This window comes from Plasmodium coatneyi, chromosome 11 (genome assembly GCF_001680005.1).
Source record: "Plasmodium coatneyi strain Hackeri chromosome 11, complete sequence".
Classification (NCBI taxonomy): domain Eukaryota; phylum Apicomplexa; class Aconoidasida; order Haemosporida; family Plasmodiidae; genus Plasmodium; species Plasmodium coatneyi.
In genome coordinates, this window is record NC_033566.1 from 972,572 (window position 1) to 998,384 (window position 25,813).

Sequence of the window (25,813 nt, forward strand, 5' to 3'; positions counted from 1 at the left end):
TTCAAATGGGGTGAAAATATACGTGCATATGAACATAAAAAAAATGTTCGCAGTAGATCTAAAGATATAAACACGTACAATAAACATGTAAATTAAGCAGGTACATTTAAAAAAACAAAAAAAGAACAGAAAAGGAGGGAAAAAACGAAACTGAAAAAAAAATATGCAAAAGGACTTCAGCTTTATAAATATACTTAAGTAAAAAAAAAAAAAAAAAAACACCTTTAAAAGGGCCCTGCTCACGCGATCTTATAACCCTGGTCGTTAAATTCGTTCAGTTCAATATTTGAAAAAAATATTTCCGATCGAAGGAAAAATTTGGCCGACGAAAAATTGCCGGGGGAATATGAAACGTGTGAGTATATGCATACGGCAAATATACTTCGTACATTTTTATATATGTATATATATATATATATAACGTATGCAGCATCCATCCATATATATATACAGCCGTATAGTGCCCCCGTATTCCCACCCCTAGCGAGGAATATGCGCCTAAGTCACGCCGTGCGCACGCGATTAATGCATATTGGTACACGCATATAAGTTTATATACAAGATGCATATTTATATGTTTATATATTTATATATTTTTTTTACGTAGGTCCGACCTACGTAGCATCCATCATCTCATCCATGTGTATGCCATGAAAGAATACAAGAAATCTTTCATTCGATGCAGTACTATACCTTCGCCCGATAACGGTATGCAATCGCGTTCAGCTTGAAAATAGAGCACACAAAAAGCAACTCAGTATTTTTTAGCATTTCCTTCAGGGAATAAATATTTTCAGCCGAAATTAAAAAACAGAATACGTATTGTAATTGTATTGTATTGTGCGCATTATATGTACCTATGGCGTATTTTCATTTATATGCATACGTGAACAGAAACCAGAAAGAATTCGTTTTGTGCCTTTTCCGCAAAATCCAGATTTAAGCATAAATCGTAATAAGGCAATCGCCTTTTCCTTTTTCCAAAGTTAAAAAATAAAATAAAATAAAACAGAACAAAGCAAAGCAAAGCAAAATAAAACAAAAATAAGAGGAAGAAATGTTATTAAGCCAAAATTTAAAAACGTTAATTCTCCTTTAGAAGCACATTTAATACATAACAACTTTTTCTAATATATTTTTTCTTTTTTTTTTCCCATTTTTTTATTTTGCAACTTATTGGAGGGGGGAAAAGAATGTTGCTAACATATTGCATACTTGCATATCGTTATAACGTTTATCCCATTTGAACTTTTTTTCCTTTTTCCCCTTATAAGGAGTTCTCCCAAATGTATCATTTATCATTTTCAAACAATTGAAAAAACAGACGGCTGGTTAAGTGATACATTTATTGTGCTAAACGAATGCAGCAGATCCTAATTGTCAATGCGGGTTTATAACTCTTTAAAGCCTTCCTTCTGTTTGTCCCATTTGGCAGCATTACTTCTTGGCCTTAAAAAGAAAAGTAACCTTAGTGCTAAACATGAACGGAATGACAACGAAATGCTCGCATTCATGAGCACGCACAGCGATGCAAGCAACGCGTACGTTATATGTTTATTTATTTGTGCATTATGTACACAGACGTGGATGCAGAAATGCTCATTTCCCATAACCCCCACTTCGCAAAACTTCGCGCAGAACGTGTCTAAACAGTTTAGTCTTCATATGCGCCTTAAGTTCTCTGGCTAACGCGTGCTATATGTTACTGCTATTTTCATGTCTTAGACAATTAGGACTGTACAGCTTTACCAAAATTTCGAGTGCCGGTACGCCTTAGAGGTCTACCAAACTGTGTGTATATTTCATTCTAAAATTTTCCACTTCGTAAAGTAGGCGCTGAGATATAGGTGCTTATGCGCATATTGTTCACCCCTTCCCCTAAACGTTCGCGATATCCATCTTTTATCGCCCCTCCAAATTGGGGAATTTCCCAAGGTCATAATATCTTCAAACAAAGACATTTTTAAAAATGACTGAATAATCATAAACAAAATTTTGAAAGTTTTATAAACCACAAAAAAAAAAGAGAATAAAATAAAATAACGAACAACAAATTTATGGCATAATCTTATCGAAAAAAGACAAATAAATTTTTGTGTGCAAATAATGTTATAAAAATTGGGGTATTTTTCACAACATAACATGTATTTTAAAAATGTTGTTTTTTTCTTTCCCCATTTTTGGTTAACTGAATTGAGTTTTCCATTAGAAACTGTTTTTACAACATTTGTTGCAATCATGTTGGTGCATTTTGCACAAACTTTTTTTGTGTTGCTTCGAAGGCATCATTCCATCTTCACATATCGATGGTGCTTCCTCCTATCCACATGGCTTCACGCAAATTCGTCGTTCCCATCCTTCTGCGTGTCACATTTTCTGACTTAATTTTTTTATCTGTTTATTTTTCTTTTTCAACAGAAGCTCACCGGCGTTTCTTATGCTCTCCTTCTTTTGAAAAAGGTAAAAGTTCTCATGAATTTTCGTTTTCCTTTCCCTCTTTAAATAACTGAATTTATCATTTGCTGGCACGAAAACAGAGTTGATGAATTCAGGTTTGTCCGGAGCCCTTTGAACGACCGTAAATCCATCCTCGTCCACAAGGCCTAATTTTTTCTTCCCCTTATTATTTTCCTTATTTATCTTTGAAATTTCGTTAATAATTATTTTCCGCTCATTATATAAGTCATAATAATTTTCATAATATTTTTTTATGTAGTATGCGAATTTTTTTTTTTCCAAATTTATAAAGTACGGAGATTGCACACTGCTTTTAAAATAATTATCCACCTGAATGGAATACGTCAAAATAACTTCAACCACATTATTTTCTCGGTACGTTATATACGCACAATAAGCAAATTTTTTAAAATTCTTCGATAAATGCTTTTTCTCTATAACAGTAAAAGAGTTTATTTTTCCAAAATTGGAAAAAAATCTCTTCAAATCTTCCTCGCTCACGATGTTATCCAGTGCCGCAGCGCACAGCGCATCGCTCTGTCCGTTGTCATAGTCTGAAATGTCTTTGCAGTTGGCTACAAACAGCTGCGAAGGGGTGAAGTGTTATGCACATAAATAATTGACAGCGCCCTTATATATGTATTATATGGATAAATATACTGCGCGCAGAAGACATGTAAATGCGACCGTCTTTCTTTTGCTGACATATCTACGCTGCAATTTTGCAAACAGCCCTGAATTGGCATTCTATGCGTTGTTATTTCCACGTGCGATGTGCAAGATTACACATGCATGTAACTTCTCTTTTAATCATATAGGCTTTTACATTTATGGTTGTAAGGGGATTATCCTCCACAGGTATGCTTAAAATGCGGAAGTGATCCAAAATGCTCTTCATTTTGGCGAATTAAAAACAAATTTTTAAAAAAGGAAGAAAAGGAAAAAAGGCAAGCACATGGATGTATGAGTTAACACAGCAGCTCTTGTTTACCCAAAGTTCCTTTTTTCCCCATTTTCTGCAAATGCTCAATCAACAAAGTGTCAATTTTGTTGCAAAACTTGATCGGATTCTCCCTCTTTTTTTTTTTTTATTCTCCGTTTCTTGGCGCAAGGGGGGGAATTTTAAAGTGTTTTTAAATATGTAAAGGCCACATTTTCTTGAAAATTATGTAAAATATAGGGACTAAAAAAAAGCAGGAAAATGAAAAATTAACGCCACAAGGAACCGCGGAAACTAAAAAGTAGAAAGAAAAGTTTTATCTTTATTGCAAAGTACATAAGCATGTAGGCATCATAACGGGCATTTTAAAATCACAGAATGAAAAATATTTATCTATACAATATATATATATGCAAAACAGAACAACCGTTTCGCCAATTTCTAAATCGTCAACTGGAAGTCACGCACGGCGTTAGATAGCGCTCCAGTTTTTGTTGTATAAAAGGTTATTCGATCGAAATTTCACCGTTGGCCTATTGTGCATATTTTTTTTTTTTTTTTTTTTCTTTTTTCACGCTGTTGTTTTTTTTAATTTGTGATAAGAATAAAAGCATATCTTATCTTATGTTGCCTACAAAAAAAGGTTACTCCTGCAGTTACGCACAGACGAACCACAATGTTCCTTCGTTTCACTCGAAAGTTAAGGAAATAATATAATTACAAAGTTTGCACAAATTGCGATTGCAACAAATATGATGTTTCTTCTGCCTTTTTCTTTTTCTGTATGGTGAACTCGATTTTTTTCCCTGTTGATGTTTTGCGAAAAAATTACGGTGAAATGCTAAGTACTATATATATATGTATATATGTAGTAGTTATGTTTACATATGTATATCGCCACTCTTACGTTATTTCATATGCCCCTCGTTAGTATGCATGTGATTTATTCTCATGCATGTTTTTTCCGCTCATTTGTACAAAGCCCCCCCTTTGACATGGCATAAAACTTGCTCGCAATTTTTGCCGTATGAAATTTCCCCCCTTCTGAATCTACCACCCATCTGTTAATTTCAAACCTGAACGGTATTACTATATACTTATATTGATGATTAAATGTACGTGCGTACATGTTGTATTAGTGCTAAGCCGAAAAGCACTTTAAACTGCTTTACTTGACTGCCATTCCTACATCTCCATTCATTTCTCATTAAATATAATTTCCCGTTTGGCTTTTCATATGAGCAGTGTTTTTACTTTATATACTATTAATTTTGCGGTTTTGTATTTTGCATTTTTATATATATTTTTTTATTTATCATTGAATCCCCTCGTTACTATAAGGTTTGTTTTATTTAACCCATAGTAGGACCATAGTTTAGATAAGTTTATATGGCCATCTGCTAGCAGTGATTATCTCCTTCCTTCTTCTCCCCCCACCGGTTGACGAGCACGCCGCATCGCATTAACTGGCAGGTAATTCCCGTGCATGCCCATCGGCGTAATCGCATGGTTGACTGGTTGATTGGTTGACTGGTTGACTGGTTGACTGGTTGACTGGTTGCCTAGTCAACTGCTTATCCGCCTGAGGAACCATGCTCCCAAAAAATAGGAGCAACGAACAAAAATGAAGCGCAAATACTGCCGAAGTGACAAAGTGGAAAATTGCGAAACGACGAATTAGGCGAAAAGCGCAGCTCCTCGCGCGAACAAATATACTTGTTCGTATTCTCATATTAACGGCGCAACCGTTTCACCTCCCACACCATCACGTAACCCCTTGCAGATTTCCCATTTTTATAAAATGAATGAAAATGGAATAAAAGAGAATAAAAACAATTCTAAAAAAGGTGACAAACGCTCCAAGAAAGGAAACCCCAAAAAGGTGGACAGCAAGGATGATCCTACAAAATCAGACCCTGCAGGTGCCCCAAGCAGAAAAGTGAATAACGGAAATGTGCGCGAAGTTGAAGAAGCAAAAGAAAACAGCGCGCAAACTCCGAACAAAACTAGTATGACTAACCTTTTTTCATGGAAAAAAAAAAAAAACAAACAAAAGAAAAGTGAAAATAAAATGGAGGAAAACAACTCCGATATGCATGGAAAAGACTTGGGAACAAGCCCATATGTCAACTTGGGGGATGATGATATGAATCAGGGGGCACAATACGATGGTAACTATGACCAGGGTAACAATAATGATGTAAAGGATATGCAAGAAAATTACGAAGAAAGTTACCAGGAAAGTTACCAAGAAAGTAATGCAAATGAGAATTATGATAATGAAAATATTACCATTGTTGATGTGGGAGAAAATGAAAAGAATCCAGAAGATGAAGAAGAAGAAGAAAAAAAAAGGAAAAAAAATTGGAAGAGAAGAACATTTAGTCGTTTTACCCCTGGGGGTGTACGCTCAAGCACAGTTCTCTTCATATGTACAGCCATAGGAGTGGGCTTTCTGTCCATACCATATGTTTTTTCAAAGTTGGGAATAATATTAAGTCTACTGTTGATACTTCTAAACGCCATGGAATCCTACGTCACAACGAACATCCTATGTATGTCATCCCTGGAGCATAACACATTTGTATATGGAAATTTGCTAAAAAAAATAGGACATAAATACCACAAAATTATCATCGATATTGGGCTGACGTTTGGTTTTCTCTCCAGTTATATTCTGGTATTGATACTAATAAGTAATTTTTTGAGTAGTATATTGTACCTTTTTGATTTCCCTTCCTTTTTCTATAACCACACCTTTCTGATTACTCTAGTGTGTATACTGATAGTACCTATCACATTTCGCGACCAAGTGGGCTCCCTAGATTCCTTTTTGGTATTTTCCCTATTCTCGTTGGCGATAACGGTATTAACGATAGGATGGCAGGCACGAGACTACTACACCATATTGATCAACAAGGATATTGTGCTTTTCAACCTGGATAAGCACTTTTTCAAATGTTTCAATATTTTGTTGTTTTCCTTTGCACAACAACCAAATGCATGCTTCATAACTGGACAGTTTAATCAGCCGACGCACAGGAGATTAACAAAATCAGCATACAGGAGTGTTGTGCTGCAAATTATTTTTTACTCCTTATTTGGGCTTCTAGGATATTTGTCCTTTCTAACCACAACCAAGGATAACATCATATTGAATTATGAAGACACAAATATATCCATCCTTTTGTGTAAATTTCTCCTGTCCATAACGTTTTTTTTTTCCGTTCCGTTAAATTTCATGGGATCCTATTCAAGCTTACTATCATTGTACTTATCCGCTCGTAATATGTTTCTTAAATTTTATGCATTTATCTCGAGAAGGAATAGGTACATGGCTAACTTGTCCACCTTTTTACGTGAAGATGAGGAAAATCTCTTTGAGGAAAATACCCTTGATAATTTAACAGAAAATTCCAGCACTACAGAATCGCAAGCGGAGGACAAAAACCAGCGAAAACTCATCTCCATTTTTGTCACCATTCTCTGCGCCCTTATAGCGTTTAACGTTAAAAAGTTATCCAACGTTATTGGTATAGGAGGAGGAATCACGTCTACCTTGATATCCTGGTAAGGATCCCCAATCCATATGTGTAGAATAAAGAGGAAAAAAGTGCTTCCCATTGTTGTTGTCACTTTGCACGTGTATTTTCCTATGCCCACTTTAGCGGCGCATCCGTACCTTCTGCTGCCATTCATATTTTATCATATCATTTTTTTTTTTTTTTCCCACCCCTTTCAGCCTCTTACCCAATTTGATTTACTATAAAAATATGCATAATGTGAAGAACAAACTGGAGCGATATTCAACCCTGTGCATGTTATGCTTTTTCTCCTTCATGGGTTTTCTTTCTGTCATTATTACTGCGTTAATTTTAATTTTTTAGCCAAGGGAAGGGCGCGCTTCGCTCTGAGGGCGCATTTCCCTATTCTTTTTTTTCCTTCCGCGTGATACACATTGGGATAGCCCCCATTGAGCGGTTTTCATGTTTTTTTATTTTTTTGTAAACGACGACTTTTTCGATGTGCACTTCTTTTTTCCCATCATTGCAATAACTCGCAACAGGACACAGTTAAAGAAAATAAAATAAACACACCGTTCGGGATGTTGGTAAGCATTGGTAGGTAATGAGTTCGGTCTATGTGGGGGGGATCGACATGTTGTACACGAAGCATTGTGCACGTGAAAAATATCCCACATGGGCAACGAAATTAACAAAAGGACTGGCTAGCTATGAAAAGCGGGACTCGTCTGGGTGATGGAAAAAAACATCAGTGAGTCACATAAAACAGTTCTAAATTTCGTATGCGCATTTATACCTAACCGATTAATAGCATTTTCTAAATATCAAAAAATGACAAAGCAAAATTTTATGGTTGTAATGAAGACACAAGGGGTACACTTAATGCGTGTAGTAACGGGTAGGGAGGGGTAAATAAGGAGGGATAAAATACGGGAAGGAAAGGAAAATTAAAGTGGCTAAACATGATGAGGGAAAAAATTAAGCGGAAAAAAATAAGGAAGGGAAAATTATTAAAAATTAAACAAAACTATGGAAACAAATAAGATAACGGAGGGGTGGAAACAACAGTTTGTGTTGTGGTGTGGTGTGTTGCACTCGGTGTAATCATACATGCGAAGTGGACATTCCGTACAAATGCAAGTACAGGGAAAGTGGTTCGTGCTTGTAGCACGGAAACGTATTTAGTAACTACAAAAAAGTGCTGGGATACGCTTCGGGTGATAAAATAATATCGGTTAAAAAAATAATAAAGTGGGCACACATCATGCGTAAAGTGCATATATATGTGATTTCACGTATTTTACGCCCACGTGAAATATTGCTCTAACGGAAGTTTTCTCTTGTGGGTCGATTCCTATGCATAGGTTCTTTATTAGTACACTACTGTACATATTACTTCGCTATAGAGGGGCGCGCTGCACCAACTGGTGAGCGCTCATTTAACAATCGGCCATGTAAGGAAACCTTCATCCGCGGAATAGCGGTTAATCATTGCGGATAAGTGCCACGCGTACCAATTCGTGCTGCTCGCCAAGCAATCCCTCCCGTAGCTAATTGTGACAATGCGTGTCGAGGGATGCTCTGCAAACTTTTGCGACTTGAACGTGTGACAGACTGAATAGCATTCAGTAAGAAGGTATACACGGAAAGAATCCATCACTGGACAGGATATTACGGATTCGCTTCTATCATCACTAATCCGTTATGAATTCTTGCACTTCCCCCGAAGTATCCACTATAGAGGAACGCCTTCCATAGTCTACTCCCTTGCGAATCTTAATAAGCATTAAGAGGACCACACTGCTCCGTTCGAAGATTGGCTCACTTATTACCCTCATCGTTATTGCCATTGATGCCATCCCTGTGGTCGTTATCGACAAGGTCATTGTTGCGAACACTCTGTTCATTGTCAATGGTCTCGTTGTTGTCTACACTTCCATTGTTCGTGCTGTTGTTAGTGTTGCTATGGTTTCTGTTATTATTATTATTATTGTTGTTGTTATTGTTGTTGTTGTTGCTCCTTCCTTTGATATTCTGCGCGTCCCCATCGTAGTAATAATTATTCGCTCCACTAATATCGTTGGGGTGACAAATTCCCATGCTGCCATTATAGTTAATTTCGCCATTTGTGTTACTCTTGTGAAGACCCATTGGGTTCAAGCCATTGTTACTATATTGGTCGCTTGGGCAGGGGCGGTTGTACAAGTTTAGCCCATAGGAGGGGTTCATGCTGTTTAGGTTCCCTTCCATCATTTGGTTTTTTTTCGTTATATGATTTATTATATTATCTTCTGTAGACATATCTTCATTTTTTAGGTTCCCATTTCCTTCCTTTTTTTCATGTGTAATGTTTTTCACGCCATCATCAGCATGCTCATTCTTAACAGGCGTAGCACAATTTACGTTCCCCATTCTGTAGTTTAGGAGATTTTGCTCGTCCCCCTTCCCTGGGGTGAGATTATAATTAGTAACGCAATTAAATTCTGAGGTGTAATTGCTCATTTGTCCATTACTCCCGGGGAAGTTACTCGTCTGATGGATATCGTTTCCGTAGTTGTTCATTTGTGCCATTTGGGTCATTGGACCAGTGTAGTAGTTCATCTCACTGCCGTAGCTGTTCGAATTATACGACAGGCTAGGTGTCCCATGGTTGGCTGTGGTGCTATACGCAGGGTAGGAAGTCACATTGGAGCTTAGGGGATCGTAGTAGTTTACCTTATAGGGATTGTTCATTTCGCTGTTTACGTTTTGGTAGTACATGTAGTAGTTTTTGTTTGGATCTCCCCCAGTGGGTACCACCGCAGGAGCTGCTACTCCCGCTGGAGGAACGTTTTTATTTTCTTCTTCATTCGCCTGGTTGTTCGTTCCCTTACTACTGTTGCTGCCACAGTTGGGGGGGTTGCCGCTGGTCCATCCGTTGAGGTTGTTGTTATTACTGCTGTTGCTGTGTGCGTTGTAGTTGGCTTGGTTATAATTCCCCGGTGGGTAGCCTGCCTGGTTGTAACTGCCCTGCGGGTAGTTGCCATGCGTGTATCCTCCATGGGCGTAATTGCCGCCATACGGGTTCACATTATAGCCCCCCATGTTCATCCCCTTCAAGCTATTCATGTGCATTTGATAATTGTTATTTTTGTAGTAGTAATTGTTTCCCTCTATACCCCCCTTACCAATTTTTACCCCCTTGGATGTGCTCACCTTAATTTTACAGCCCTTAAAATCATAGCCATCCATTTCTGTCAATGCTTTAATACATTCATCGTAATTAAAAAAATGAATAAAGCAGTATATTGTACTTTGATTTTTCTGCATATTTTTTATCATTTTAACAAAGCAGATACTGGAGTACAAGCCGGAAAAAAGCGTTTCGACTTCTTCCTTTGTTGTTCCTTTGGGTAACCCCCCAACGTATATAGAATATGTTCCCTTATCATCCAGCTCAATGTCTAGGTTCTTCACATTCGTATTAACATTATCACTCACATTGTATTTGGCCCAGTTCAATTTAAACCTGTGTATCCTTCCAGGGATCCACTTCCCGTTTAAATTATCAAAGCAGTACTTGGCGATGTCATAATTGGTGAATTCTATAAATGCATAGGAATATTTTTGCGAATTTTTCTCCTTGCATAATTTTACTTTTATTATATCTTCAGCAAATTCGTAAAACATACAGTATAAGATATAGTTCTCATCTACCACTTCGTCTTTCACTTTGTCTAGATCCCCTACCCACAGGGTTTTCGTCGTGTTGGAGCTGCTTACATCCTTGTTTTCCTTTACCAATTCGCTCTTCTTTGTGTTATTCATTTTGGGGGAGAGGGTTTAAAAAAGTTTTGCACTTCCCTCGTTTGCCCTTCGCTACGATTGTCTCTTTAACTTATTTATGGGGAAGTGGGAGCTCCTGTATAAACCTACACTACACTCTTTCCCTTTCTTCTTATAATTGAGGGGGGCCAATTGAAAGGAAATCGTCCACTCGTAAAAAAAGGGGCACACAAATGGATTTCCCTTCTCCGTATTATAGTATACTTCCCTGTATGTTACGTTATTTTCCTTTTTTATCTTTTTAGTAGCACAGCCTTTGTCGTTTTCTCTGCCAATTCTTTTCCCTCCCCCCTGCTGTAACGTCCAACTTCGTGTGCTACTTCAGAAGGTTTGAAGATACACTTTCAGTTGAGTAGCAGGACGGCTCACAATGCTCCCTTAACAATTAATTTGTACAAAAAGGGCAGCTCTTCATGTATGTGTTTCTGTAAGTGTATGCTTGCATGTGGCTTCTACGCAGCGTGCGTTTGCATGGGAGGTCATAATTACGAACAAGTACGCGACGGGCATGAGTACGCGCATGTTCATAGGTTCAGGTGGCCAATGCTGCACGATCTGCTACCCCTCTTGCGTAGTCTCCCTCTCCCTTCCTTTCTACTGATAAACAGCACAACAGAAATAAAAAATGGCCAGAAAATTAAAACATCACAGTTGACACTTTTACCATTTTAGAGTATGTGTAGGGTGGGTTTCTATCTGAGCGTATGTTTGCCTTCGCCGCAAGCTGCGTAGAAAAATATTATTAACTTATATATATTTTTTTTTTACTTTTTATTTTATTTTTTTTTTTCCTATGAGCTTAAAACAAAGTGCTCCACCTAACCAAAGCATATTTTCGTATTTTTAATTTTGCTTTAGATTTCTATATTTTCAGTGTTTTTAACCTTAATGCATATTTTTTGCGAAGGTGTTTTTCCTACCGCATTGCACTTGTTTCATCATATATGCGTTGTTTATTAGAGGAATAAAATATTTCCTTTCACGTATATTTATTTCGTTTTATATATTATTTTGCATTGCTTCGTTATTTTCGTAGGACTTTGTTGGATTCGCTGAATTCCTTGGTTTTCGTTGGTTTCGTTAATTCTCGGTTCTCCGGTTCCTTTTGTCAACTGCATATTGTTTTTTGCTTTTTTTTTTATGCTGCGTTTAGCCGCTTCAATTTTTCCTTTCTTCCGTTATTCCTTTTTCGATACCTTTTTTCTTAATTTTTAAAAGTGCTTAGTTTTTAGTTTATTGTTTAACTTCACTGTGCACCACGTTTATACCTACGCATATGCCTATGCAATAACTTCGCGCATATTTGCATATTTGCATATTTGACAATTGCCTCCTTTTTCATATATATATAATTGCTTCTACATATGCGCAGGAAAAAAGTGGAATCGAAGAGGCGCCGAGGGCAGTGCATATATCCTTAACCCCGTCGCGGTATATTTATTTTGCCCGTCGCAGCAGCAGCCTTACCACGTAGCTACTACTATAGAGACCTATTTAAGGCACTGCCGCGGAAGCGAGTATATACATGCATGAATATTTTTATGTCATAAGTTGCCCCTTTATGCGAAAATTGTTTTTGCTTACATCCCCGCTGTGGGATTTATTATAGCTTTTTTCTTTTTTTTTTTTTCCAATTAAAAATTTTTTTTTTTTTAATTTTTCTTTCTTCCATACATGATGAAATGATAAAAAGGCAAAAGCTTTTTATTATCATTCATATGCATACACAAGAGAACATAAATAATGCCTGTCCGCTTGCAAGCCTACTACCCCCATTTGGAATCCCAGTCAATTCCGCTTTTTCTCTACCCTTCCTTCCCGAGCTCCTAATTTCTCTCAACATTGCATAGATGTGCATATATGCCGATTAGGCATATTGGAATATGCTCACTGCTTTATAAATAATTCCCCTTTTCACCCTACCTCACAACTGGCTTAGATAATTTTCGAAAAATCCATGAACCTCCTTCCACACCTAGATGGGCTTTTAAAAAAAAATAACATATATCTCCCCGCTGGGAAGAGAAGCTAGCAGTCAGCTTCCTGTGGGGAGAGTTGTAGTACTGGCCCCGTCATGGCTTTCATAAAGCGGTTTAGCAACGACTCGTTAACGTTAATCGTTTAAAAAGGATAGTGCCCTATGACCCCTTTTTGTGCTTGTAACACTACCACTGCTGTTGCCGCAAACGGTTAAAAGGCCCCTTTTCTTTTGCAGCACAAGGCATGTGAAGCCTGTTTCTTCGGGCCTTTCAGCAGTGAAGTAGCGCAGCTAAGCATTTTGTAGGAATTCACCGTACTGGGCATATTTTCCTCATCATTTAACAAAAGAGTGCGTATGTACTCGTACCTGTGATTACTGGCACCACCGCGTGTGTGCAGATAACAATTGTAGGAAAAAGCGTTGCCTATCTTAGATGCTACTAGCATGCAAAGAATACGCCGGTTAGTTTTTATGAATGGAGAATTAGGTAAACAAGTGTTGTGTTGGTGTTATGTTAGAGTTATGTTAGTGTTACGTTAGTGTTATGTGTACCAAATGTGTAAAAAAAAAAAAATAAAAATAACGTACTTACATACGTACATACGTAATCGTAATAATGTGTTATGTGTGTGTGTGCAAGTATGTTCCCAAATGGGAGCGGAATTGGCGTTTTGAAACTGCGAATGTAGATGAGCGAATTATAAATGAAATGAAAAATGTTGTTAATTAAGGTAACAAATCGGTAGGGTGAAATGTTGGCTGAGAGACATGTGGGCGAATGGATGATTGGCGTTACTGCAATCGATAAAATAGCTACGGAATGTGTAAACAACGAAGAAAAAACATAATGCCGGTGATAATTATAACGGGAACGAATGGAACAATAACGGAGATAAGCATAATAGTGGTATTAAATAAATGCCGCCTTGTCTCCCGTTTGGCTGTAACATTTCACCAATTAATTAGGTACAAAAACAGGATTAACGGTTTTTACTAAAAAAAGAAAAAAAAAAAAACTACGTTGGTGAATTATCATCTTAACAATCCTTACATCTTAGCACATATACGTGAAGTACTTTTATTCCATTATTTGACGCGGATCCCTGCCACTTTGACCATTTCTTCGTTTCCCTTTTCCTGATGAGACACCTTGCTAAACTCGTCCTCTGCAACGTTAATTCCTTTGACACTACCCTGCACAGTTAGCTCGGTTTTAGCAGCCTCAGACGCATCGTCCAATTTTTCCTCTTTCGTCTGCATCAAATCGTACACATAATTGACAGATTCGGCACTGTGTAGAATACCGATATGGCTATAATTCTTAAAGTGCTTCTTCTCCTTAGCGTTGTAAAAACTATTGCATGCTTCTAAACTTTCGATGGGCACAGTTCCGTCCCCTATTCCGTAATAAACAATAGGTTCGTCGTTCAAGTTTTCCCTTTGAAAAAACAACAAATAATCGGTGGTCTTATTTCTAAGGGAACTATATACACAATATATGGGTATCCCATGGTCCATGAGAAAATGCCTGTCTCTGTATGGTTTATGATTATTGTATTTTTCCATCAAGTCATCCTTTAGAAGCACATGCCAATCTGATAACGTGTGCACCTTTAACTTCACGTCAGTTCTGTTCAAGTAGCAGTCCTTATTATATATTCCACACGAGGTCACAATAGACTGCATATGATTATCATCAATCGGCACGGAGTCTGTATTCATTATAATTACAACCTGATCATGGTCATAGTATTCCTTATACGGTATGAGGTCATAGAGGGAACCTATTGAATTTCCAATGGCCTTCATCATACTATCTGATATGGACAGTTTAATCAATTTCTGAAATTTGAAAGAAACAAAATCACGGTTTCCATGCAGTAAAGCCCTAATCGTTTTCACGGTACCTTTAAATGGAGAACTCATATATAGAACCGAATTTAAATACTTCGCTTTCCAGTCTTTATCTACTATATGCACTAGGAAATAATTTATAAATAATCCTCCTAAACTATGCCCTACTAGATTTACCTTCATTCCGTTTCTCCTTTCATAAGTTGCTTCTATGGTCTCTTTGAAAAGGTTGTAATCTTGTTGGTACAGGGGATAACGCCAATCGTACGGTGCACCTATGATGCTTTCCCCCTCAACATAACCCTTAGACAGAAAATGAGAAGCTATAGTGTTATAATACTTTGTTACCCCTATACCAGTATTGTTAATGTAATCTAAATAATCAACACCTTTGAGACGCCCATAATCTTCCACCGTAATATTAACTCCTGGTTGATTCGAATACATTTTTTTCTCACTATCGTATATTAATCTCAAGGTGTCAAAGGTACAGTACACATTTGATGTTATGGAAAAAAGTCTAGTTAAACTAACCCATAATCTAAATGGCTTTGAATTTAACACACTGCTGCTGCAGCTATGGATCATTGCATCTTTGTATTCGGCAATTAGTGTACTTCCTCCAATCCCTGGTAGTAGAAAAGTCGTGGGTAATTTCTTCTTGTCCTTTTCTTGGGACTCACCATTGGATCCTTTCTTATTTGTTTCTTTTTTTTTATCCTTATTAGATCTCTGTCTCCAGAAAAACAGATACTTTCCTTCCTTCAATGGGCTGTCTACATGTGCCGCGCTTTCGTTCGACTTTCCTTCGGCTTCTTCCACGGTTACTGCGTCCTTAGCTGGTTCAGCTGCTTCTTCGACTATTGTTACTTCCTCTGTTGGTTTGCTTACTTTCTCTGTTGGTTTGCTTACTTTCTCTGTTGGTTTGCTTACTTTCTCTGTTGGTTTGCTTACTTTCTCTGTTGGTTTGCTTACTTTCTCTGTTGGTTTGCTTACTTTCTCTGTTGGTTTGCTTACTTTCTCTGTTGGTTTGCTTACTTTCTCTGTTGGTTTGCTTACTTTCTCTGTTGGTTTGCTTACTTCCTCTGTTGGTTTTTCTTTTTTTTCTTACTTCCTCTGTTGGTTTGCTTACTTCTTCTGTTGGTTTGCTTACTTCCTCGACTGTTGCTACATCTGCTGCTGTTATTGCTGCTTTCTCAGCATTGCCGTCTGTTGCAACCCCTGTTTTAAGCGTTTTCCCCGTCTTCTTTTCTTCCCGTCCCTGCGTCTTTTCCCCCTCCGGCTCCGCTTGGACAACGCTTACAGTAGCTTCTTCCCGTTCCGCGTCTACACGTGGAGTTTCCAATTTCTCTTTTGCCTCATAAGGCGCACTGTCAACTTGGCCCCTTTTTTCTGAATTCATAAATATTATCTTATATGGGGAAAACAGGAACGTACTGGCTACATCCCTAAGGGATGGTGTAAAACCCAAAACAGCTGGTGTCGGCATTAGAAGATGCCATAGTGCTATGAGGAGAAATAAAGTCGACATTATAACTCACATAAAGAATCAGGTGTAAAAAATTAATGGTGTAGGGTGCGCTAACTCCTCAAAATGGTGAAATGTGTAACACAAGCTGGCAGGTAGAAGGGGCCCGATTCGTGATCACGAAACACACAAACAAATAAAGAAAAAAAAAAAGGGAAAAGGTCGTATTGTGCACATTTGAAGAATTGTTTTTTTACGAATTATGCGATTTTCCGTCACATTTTTATAAAACTTTGATAAATAGGAAGAAGAATATAAGGACAATTACAAAGGTATTCTATAAATATGTGTAAACCTAAATGTACTTAAAAAGAACGTACATCATAGGCCTGCAAATACTTACAAAAGTACGTGCGCTTATACATATCCTTCAAGTGAGAATGCGGCGCCTTGAGATACACGCAGAAATATTGGTACACATATGCTCGTTACGTATCAATCAGTACGCAGATGTGTACCCAATAAGTACATTTCGAAAAAGGAAGAATCCCTCAAGGTAAGCATTTTCACTTGGCGCACGATGATGGGAAGAAAAAAAAATTTCCCAAAAAATATTTTTCTAGAATTATATACTTACAGAAAAATTATATGTACATATTTATTATACGCACACATATATAAAGGAGCGCACTCGGGGCATCAGTAAACCTGGATATATAAGAGGGCTTATTAAATCATCGCGCGAACACAGGTATTGTGCTGCGGTGTAATATAATGCATTAAAACGAAATTGTATCAATATAGCATAAATATGCATGTGGGCTTTGTTTACACTTTGTACGCTCGCGTATACCTGCATTAAGGAGACACACAAGGTGCGAGCAAATATAAGCATGTAGTAATGGTGTAAAAAAATGTATAGTATAAATAGGCCCGTTAATTTTTTTGCTACGCATTTGCAAAATCAAAAATTTACAACAGAAGTGATTTTTGCACAATTCTAAAGGCACAATTAAATGTATAACAGCCGTGGGGTTCCGTTTTCCTGTGTGTTAATTTTTCTCCTTTTTCGTCTTTGACTTGGCCTGCCTTTGCTCTTTTTTCTTATTTTTTCTACTTTTATATTTGGTTTTATTTTCCTTTTTCTTGTTTTTTTTTATATTTATTTTTCCACCCTCTATGACAGTTGTTTTTAATGTTGTGCTTTGCCGCGATTATTTTTTTTTTTTTATCCCTTCTTTTTATTTCTTTTCTCTTTCCCTCTTTTTTCCTTTTTAATTCCAATATATATATTTTTTTATCTTTTAATTTAATTTTTGCTTTAATTTCTCCTGAAATGTGAGAAAATTTGAATTAAAAAAATTTACAAGCAAAAAAAAAATAATGTGTTGTATATATGATCAACCTGCAACCTTTATTTAAACTCCATTCCACGCCATAATTTTGCAAATCATATAAACCGCGTTTCCCTTCGCATAATGGAACAACCTGGTTGACAGAACAGTTTTTGCATGTCCTACACTTATCTATCGACAGGTGAATTTCTCCCTCGATCGATGATTTCTGTTCTGCAATTCGATGTTTTTTTTAAGTGTTTTAAATTCATTACATGTGCATGTTTGCTTCCTCAGGGCTTAACGTTTTTAAAAAAAAAAAAAAAAGGGTAGCAAATATTTGTGGCCACTTGCGCGCGTGTTAAGAGTAGCCCTCTTTGTTCGTTCTGTTCTGTTTGTTCCGGTATGTTTTCCCTTTTGCAGCTACAGCTAAGTAATGGTTACATATGTGCGTTTTTTTAAGTAGCAAAAGAAAAAAGGGCGTTCCGCATGCTTATGTTCCCAAATCTATATGCTTGTGGCACATATGTGCAAACGTGTGCGTACCTCTACGTAATACACATAAGGGCCGCATGCAAATATGGAATATTTCGGCATGCACATGCATTGGCGTTACACACGCTTGCGTGTGCATGCCTCATTAGTTAACCTTTGAAACTGCCACAGTCCACTAATGGTAAGCTTTCCATAATGCGTCCGCAAGGTGCGAATGAGTGGACAGTGGTAACGCCATACGCATGCAGAGAAAGAGGAACAACTTTTTATTTGCGTATTTAATCCAAAAATTAAGTTTTATATTAACAGAAGGAACAAATGAATATGTGGTGCCCCACGGAGGGCGTGCGGGATTTTCCGCTCTCTTAAAAAATGGATATGCGTTCCAGGCATGTGCCTTTTGCTCACCTATATTTTTCATAAAATTAAGGAAAAAAATAAATAGAATTAAAATTATTGTGGTTACGTATATGCCAAATGGTTGGCCCATATAATACCTAAACGAACCATCCTGTCTTTTCCGAACAAGTAACATTTTAACACCACCGGCATTATTCTAAGGTTGCCAATTTGGGTTTTCCTCCTCCCACACAACCACACGGCCGTTACAGAACGAACAATTAAACATATATTGCAGGACCCAAGGAGAAAAGGACGGTGCGGGACCTATGTTGCACGCCCTTACCACATTTTTTCATATGCCTTTGTAATATTTCTCAATCAATGTGGCGTCAATTTTTTCTTCAGTACAATTTTGGGAAAAATTATTCATTTTGTTAAAAGGGGGATCTTTTGCTTATTACAGAGAAATCAAGGAAATTGCTTCTTTATATTCCATTCGTGGAAGTGTCTCGCCCTTTTTTAAGGTGCTTATTTCGTTCTTCATTATATTCACATGTTAATATTTTTTCAAAAATAGTTCAACTGACTTGGAAGACAGGAACATTAAATTAAGGAAAAAGGAAAAGCTGCTTCTTTTGGGTATTCCCTATTGTGCAGTTTTTTCCATTTGGAACTTGGCAACTTTTCCTTTTTTATACCTTCTGCAGTGAACAAATTAATTTTTACTTGACGAGGGATTCATTCCCCATTTTGCTCACTTCATGTTGGGAGAACTGAAAAAGACGAACACCCGGTTTTGTTATTTTTTCTCCATTTTTATTTCAAACATTGTTAATTACGGAGTTGCATGTAGGATAAACAGAAACCTATCGCAAAAAAAAAAAGTTATACACAATGTTGCAGCATCGTAAGCGGCGCAGTAGTCTTCTTTGCGGGAATTTTATTTTCCTGGCAAAAATTGATTCACCATGGGGGGGAATTTTTTTCTAAACGTTTCGCTCACCACAACCATTGTGCAGCCGTTTTTTTCGGTTCTTTTCCACTTACGTAAAACTGAACTTGCACATTTACTTCCCTTTTTTCCATAACGCTCACCTACACATTCCTTTCGCGCCATCGTTCAGTACACATCAATTTTTTCGCCTTATACATGCGATGCGAATACACCTTATGCGAATATATAGGGAAGACCACAGGCAGGTATTCCCGTGCCTTCGAGCATATAACTATAGGTATGCTAATCCCCCCTCAGGAAATACTCAAAATGGGAATAATGAATATTTATATGTGGAACTAAGGAATATACACGAATTCGCCTTTGCCTAAATGACGTACGTATTGAGTTCTATGCAAACCGTTCGCGAATGCTCCCAGGTAGGCTTTTTCATCTCCTTTCATGTCCCCAATTTGGACACGTTTCACGCTGTTGGGTTATTCCCAACTTGACTTCATATTATTTCACATGCTCAGGGGAAAAATTGGGTATATTATTTGCTATCATTTTTCCTTATCCAATCTGCTAATTTTTCCTTAAATGCTCAGAAAAAAAAGCAAGTGAGAAGGCGCAAAAAGAAGGATGTTTTTTTGTTGTTTTTCCATCGCGTATGTTGTTTATTTTTTATCCCCGTTGTCATTTCCGCGTGAATTTTATTTTTTTATCCCATGTGCTCATGCATATTTATTTAAAGAAAAAAATTATATAAATATTATATATATACGGGTTTTAATTTTTTTTTTAGTGCTTTAATTTATTCAGTTCTTTCCTGAAGAATTTATTCTTTGATCTTATATTAACTGTTACTAACTTTTTTTTCAGTGGAAGTATGGAGTTATTAGCCATTGTGGCAATAATTTACAGACGATTAATTAAGTGAAAGTGAAGTAATCATGGAAAATTAAGTTGAATAGGCATCCATTTTTATGAGGAAAAGTCGTAGCCGAAAAAGTAAAAAATTAGAAGATAATAATAATAAGCATAAAGTTGGCGCGGAGTCCAAAAAAAAAGGAAAAGAAGCAGAAGGGGTACTATTACCGTAGGAGGCATTCTTCACCGAAGGGTTTGCGTCATTTGCTGTTTTTTAAGTAAAATTAATTCACTCCTTTAACAAACGCACACAGGAAAAAGGCATAGGCTCCTAATATAGACCAACCAGGAAGTGGCACCTCCAAAGTGCAACAGTAGCGTGAACTCTTCAAGTAATACTTTTGTAGTGCTATAGTATCCGCATCGTAATCGTGGATATGGCGTCATATGAGCCTTCACAAAGAGGCCACATATAGCAAATATATATTGTAGGATAAGCCTACATATGTACAGCCCCTCAATGCTGTAACATTTTGATCTGAGGACGCTTCGGCATTCAGGTAAGCACCGCTAAATCGGCAGTTTCGTCTGCGTCTTCGCGCCACGGTCAAATCGTAACAAAGTCGCAACGAAGCCCGTTCCAACCGATAACGTCCCCCTAACATGCGATTCTCCCCCCCGCAGGGCACACTTCAGAAAACATGATCAGGAGAAAACTGTACTGCTCATTCTTATTGCTGGCCGTTTTGGAAACCTTTAAAGTAAACCAAAGATGGAGCATCTTCATCAGTGCCTGGTATGCGCACGAAGATGTAGACAGTGACTACAGCCACAGCAAGCTGTATGAAGTGTTGGGAGTTAACAAGTACGCGAGCACGGAGGAAATCAAAAAGGCGTACAGGAAGTTATCCAAAAAGTATCACCCAGATAAGGCAAAAGATAAAAACTCTAATAATCGATTCAACGAAATTGCAGAGGCATATGAAATATTAGGAGATGAAGAAAAGAGGAAGGTGTACGACCACCATGGGTTAGAAGCAGCGAAAAATGTAGAGTCCAACAAAATGGAAGAAGATCCAACGGATCATTTTAATATTTATGAAAGTTTCTTTGGTGGAGCGGGAGGATTTAGAAGAGAGGAAATGAAAAAGGCTGACAGTTTAACGTTAAATGTGGAAATGAGCTTGGAGCAGTTATATAATGGCGATATCTTTTCAGTTATTTATACTCGAGATGTAAACTGTCTAAGAAGTGATGACTGCATACTGAAGAAAAAGGAGTGCAGTGGTAAAGGATATAAAACAGTTACTCAGCAGGTTGCTCCAGGATTTATTATGCAAAATAAAATGAGGGATGAAAACTGCATAGATAGAGGTAAAGCATGGAATCCGAAATGTTCCTACTGTCCAAATGGTATGAAGGAAGAAAAAACAATTGAGTTAACGTTAGAAGTGGGAAAGGGGATGAAAAATAATGATAAAATTGTTTTCGAAAAAAAAGGAAAACAAGAAATTGGATACGAAAGTGGTGATGTCGTTTTTGTTATCCAAACAAAGAAACATAATGTGTATGAACGGAAGAATAATGACTTACATCAATTTTATGAAATATCATTGAAGGATGCTTTAATCGGATTTTCCAAAGATATTGATCATATCAGTGGGGCTCCTATTCGTATAAACAAACAAACCGTGACATTCCACAATGAAATTTTAAAAGTGCAAAATAAAGGAATGCCCATTAAGGACTCCAACAGATATGGAGATTTATATATAAAATTTTTAGTACAGTTTCCGAAATATTTAACAGAGGAGCAGAAGAAGGCCATTTCTCAGTTCCTCTGACGTGCCGTACATTCGTGACAGCGCTTTAAGCGTTTCCCCTGTTTTCGAAAACTGCTTAGAGGTTCTGCCCTTCGCATTTTGGAGCGCACAACCTTGGACGTTTTAATGTTCAGTTTTTTGTCCCCGCGCGCGAGTGGTTATGTAACTCCGTGTGTTTGACCTAATGTGTAACAAAGTGCGGTTGTAACCACGAACAGTTTCGCAGAAGAAATAAGTAACCGATTTTACAAGGTCCAAAATTTATTTACAGGTGTTCCAAACCGTATACAAGAGGAAATAAATGATAGGAGCTTTGAGAAGACCTACTGAACGTGTACGGGCGAGAGAAGTGCATGTTAGTCATCTGCGGCGGCGATAATTTTTTAATGTTACTATTAAGGTACCTACAGCCGTGTACCCTTATTTGCATATATATACCTACATATGTAGGTATTCCTCCTTTTTTTATATTTTTTAAATACCTTTATTTTCTCCTAAATAAGCAACCGTCCTATGCAATTGTTACTTCTTCTTTCAGGAAAAACCAAAACAGAAAAATTCTGCGCATGCAACCTTCCTTATTCTCCCCTTTTCCTTACATACACTACATTCTTACACTAAAAGGAGAAACGAAATTGGAGAGAACGAGAAAGGGAGGAACAATCTTCCCCTCGTTCTTCTTTATACACTACACTCTTCTGAAGGAAGTGAGCAACCTTTCCTACCCTTTCCTTATACACTGCATTCTCTTAAAGAAAAAAGGGAAAAAAGAGAGAGTGTCGAAAGGTACGGTAGGTTCCTTCTTTTTGAAGAATTTTTTCTTTTAAAAAAACCAAAAAGGAAGGAAATAACAAAAAAAAAAGAAAGAAAGTAGAATGATGATAGGAAACGCCACTTTTCTTTTCTTATTTCTTTTAAGAAGAGAATATATAAAGAGAAAAATATTAGAAAACTTTTTTTTCCTTTTAGAAGAATGTTAAAAAAGGGAAGAAGAGGAAAGAAAAGAAAGAAAGGAGTACAATGGTGGTAGGGTACGTTCCTTCTTCTTCTCCTCTTCTCTTGTTTCGAATAATGTAAGGAATGAATAAAACGAAAGGTTTTTTTTTTTTTTTTTTTTTTTTTGGGGGCAAGAATAAAAAGAGAAACAAAAGGAAGGTAAGGTCAGAAGGAAGGAAAGGGGGAGAGAGTAAAGAATGGTAAGGTGGGTTCTTCCTCTTTCTTTAGCTTCTCATTTGCTCTTTAGTTTAATTGTAAAAGAAGTGTATATAGGGGAAAAAGACGAGGGGGAAGGAATGGGAACGTTATTTCCTCACTTCTCCCTCTTCTTATAATTAGAATACAAGTGTATGTAAGGAAGGAAAGAACGAAGGGAAGATTGTTCCTCCCTTTCTCGTTCTCTCCAATTTCGTTTTTCCTTTTAGTGTAAGAATGTAGTGTATGTAAGGAAAAGGGGAGAATAAGGAAGGTTGCATGCGCAGAATTTTTCTGTTTTGGTTTTTCCTGAAAGAAGGAGGAAAGAAAAGAACGAACAAAATTGGAAAAAAAAGGAAGAACAAAAAAAAAAAGAACAGGATAATAAGGAAGAGGTGAGGTGAATAATTCCTTCCTTCTCCTTTCTCCTTTTTAAAAAATTGCAAGGGGAGGTATATGAGTAGGAAGGATAGGAGGAAGGAGGGACGGTTATTTTGTTTCTTTTTTTTAGATTAATTCTTATGAATAATTTCTTTAAAGTGCAAATAAATTCCAGGGACGTTAAGGGAAAGAGGGAGGTATGGTTAAAAGCAAGGTTCGCAAGTACGTTATGCACATAGTATACATATATGGATGAAAAAGGATGGTTATAATGGGATTCTTTTTTTTTCCACTTTTTATTTTTGCTTCCTTGAAAAGTCCTAAGGGAATTACAAAAATAAAAAGGAAGGAATGGAAAGTATGAATATGTGATGGAAGGAAGTATAAAACAATTGTAAAGAATGTAGTATGTACGTTGTCATAATATAAGGAGTATAAAATGGGAGCCTCCATATGAAGGATTTTTTATATATAAGGAAAAAATAGAACGAAGCGTGAAAAATGGCAGCTACCAGGGGAGGAAAGAAAAGGACTGCGGAGGAAATAGTGGAAAGTTGGAGGGTAAGTACTGTATAGTGTGCCTGAACCAGTAGGAACCTGGAGTATTGGGGCACTACGATTTATGTGTGGTCTAGTCGATGTGTAGAAAAAAAGAGTACCTAAGTCTTAGGCATTATAAACGTCCCATATTTATTTATAGATAGCAAAAATGAGTGAGGTGATAGAAATGTTCAAGGTATATTCAAGAAAGAAGGATGAAGAACAGGATACTCTGTATGGACACTTATACGTACTATGCGATAATAATAATATAGTGGGTTCATATGAATTATATGAGGGGTGTGTAGATGAAGAGTTCTGCAAAGTTCTAATAAGGAACTGGAATATTGCAACAAAGAAAAATATTGATTGCGCAGGAAAATGTGGGAAGGATGGTAAATGGAAGGAAATTCAGCCTGATGCAAAATGTAAAATTTTCAACTTATGGTTAGCATATTATGGGATGAATGTAAATTCAGTATTATTAGAGAGCCTCTATATAAATGAAGCAATGAAATCCTTTTGGGAAAGTTCCTTTACGGATGGTGATAAAGAGTGTAATTGGGAGAGCGCAAAGAAAGTATTAAGTGCGAAAAATATGGAAGAAGTTAGGGAAGTGTTTAGACATATACAAAATGAAGGAGGGGAGGGGGAAATGAGGAAGATAAGTCAAAGGAGAAAAGAGGATCAATTTCTGGGGAAATGTAAATTGAATGAAGGGGGAAAGAAGGAAAGTATGGGTACATATGGGAACGAAATTATTCAGCAGATAAATGAAGAAAAAGAATTCATAGATTCTAAGAAGAAAGAATTAGATCAAATTAAGCAAAAAGAGGAACAGCAGCAGCTGATGGCAGCACCACCCCCTCAAGCAGGTGGTGCTGCCAATGCCTGTAGTAGTGAATTCAAGACACACTTAAATGCAGTAGCAGATAAATGGTTTCAACTCAGGGGTAAGAATAAAAAAAATACGGGGCACATGGTAAGGAATACTATTATTCACTGTAATTTAAGGTACTTCAGTAGGGTAGGATGTCTTATATATATGTGAACAAAGAGTGGACGTAACTTGATTTTAGGTGCTTACGGAGTGTACATATATATTCCTCCTTTTCGTTGTGCTTAGAGTGACTTTTGGAATGACGTCGACACGGATGGGAAGAATCTTCTGGAAAAAATACTTAAGGAAAACCAGGAAGCTGACCAGTACTGTAATGGGAATGATGATAGGCAAAGTGGTCCCCTGAATGAAAAGGAAAGGGCAGCATGTAAGCTCGTTGCTGGGGGGTTACACCATATATACAGTATTCAGCTGAAGTATCAACAAGGGAAGCAGGACAACCCCGTAGAGAACCAGAAATTTCAGCAACTGGTAGCATGTATGATGCTAAATGTACTTGTGAAAAAATTGGAAGAGGAGGAAAAATCTTCCTGTTCAGTGAAGGAAGGCATAAAACATGCCTTCAGTAAAAGTGAACAAATTAAGGGAGACACTAACTGCAAGGATTACAAAAATAATGAGTGTGATTTGTGTAAAGAAGAAGACTACTCAGAATGTACTATAGAAGGAACGAAAGTAAAGACAAAATTGGATGCGATCCTCGAACAGAAGAATGACAAAATACAACAAGCTCTAAGTACTATAAATACCTTATGTCATCGTGTACAATGTGCTACGACGAAGTGGTTCGGGAACAGAACACACAACAAGGACCAGGCAGGCTGGGTAAGTTTTATTGATTTACGCATTAGACAGAAGCATGGCAATGATTAATGTACCCTGAACATATAATCTAGGGGTAAGGAAAATAGATCTTGTATGTGAATATTAAGTATACATATACTGTTTTTTTT

At 37.2% G+C, this 25,813-nt stretch overlaps 6 protein-coding genes across 6 annotated transcripts; 3 read left to right on the forward strand and 3 right to left on the reverse strand.

The window, feature by feature from the left end:
• Positions 1 to 2,367: 2,367 nt before the first annotated feature.
• PCOAH_00033840 (Uncharacterized protein) lies at positions 2,368 to 3,355 on the reverse strand (the record flags this gene model as incomplete). Its single annotated transcript, XM_020060178.1, has 2 exons — positions 2,368 to 3,042; positions 3,284 to 3,355. The coding sequence occupies 2 exons, from the start codon at positions 3,353 to 3,355 to the stop codon at positions 2,368 to 2,370; spliced, it is 747 nt and encodes a 248-aa protein (XP_019915557.1).
• A 1,843-nt stretch (positions 3,356 to 5,198) lies between these two features.
• PCOAH_00033850 (Uncharacterized protein) lies at positions 5,199 to 7,284 on the forward strand (the record flags this gene model as incomplete). Its single annotated transcript, XM_020060179.1, has 2 exons — positions 5,199 to 6,967; positions 7,140 to 7,284. 2 exons carry the CDS (start codon positions 5,199 to 5,201, stop codon positions 7,282 to 7,284), a joined length of 1,914 nt encoding a protein of 637 aa, XP_019915703.1.
• Positions 7,285 to 8,742: 1,458 nt separating this feature from the next.
• On the reverse strand, positions 8,743 to 10,728 carry PCOAH_00033860 (Uncharacterized protein; the record flags this gene model as incomplete). The annotated part of the gene is made up of 1 exon (XM_020060180.1): positions 8,743 to 10,728. The coding sequence occupies one exon, from the start codon at positions 10,726 to 10,728 to the stop codon at positions 8,743 to 8,745; it is 1,986 nt and encodes a 661-aa protein (XP_019915786.1).
• A 3,085-nt stretch (positions 10,729 to 13,813) lies between these two features.
• Positions 13,814 to 16,112, reverse strand: PCOAH_00033870 (Phosphatidylcholine-sterol acyltransferase; the record flags this gene model as incomplete). The annotated part of the gene is made up of 2 exons (XM_020060181.1): positions 13,814 to 15,624; positions 15,662 to 16,112. The coding sequence occupies 2 exons, from the start codon at positions 16,110 to 16,112 to the stop codon at positions 13,814 to 13,816; spliced, it is 2,262 nt and encodes a 753-aa protein (XP_019915834.1).
• A 4,613-nt stretch (positions 16,113 to 20,725) lies between these two features.
• PCOAH_00033880 (DNAJ domain protein) lies at positions 20,726 to 21,868 on the forward strand (the record flags this gene model as incomplete). Its single annotated transcript, XM_020060182.1, has 1 exon — positions 20,726 to 21,868. One exon carries the CDS (start codon positions 20,726 to 20,728, stop codon positions 21,866 to 21,868), a length of 1,143 nt encoding a protein of 380 aa, XP_019915773.1.
• Positions 21,869 to 24,128: 2,260 nt separating this feature from the next.
• On the forward strand, positions 24,129 to 25,733 carry PCOAH_00033890 (SICA antigen; the record flags this gene model as incomplete). The annotated part of the gene is made up of 2 exons (XM_020060183.1): positions 24,129 to 24,941; positions 25,086 to 25,733. The coding sequence occupies 2 exons, from the start codon at positions 24,129 to 24,131 to the stop codon at positions 25,731 to 25,733; spliced, it is 1,461 nt and encodes a 486-aa protein (XP_019915928.1).
• Between the last annotated feature and the right edge of the window lie 80 nt (positions 25,734 to 25,813).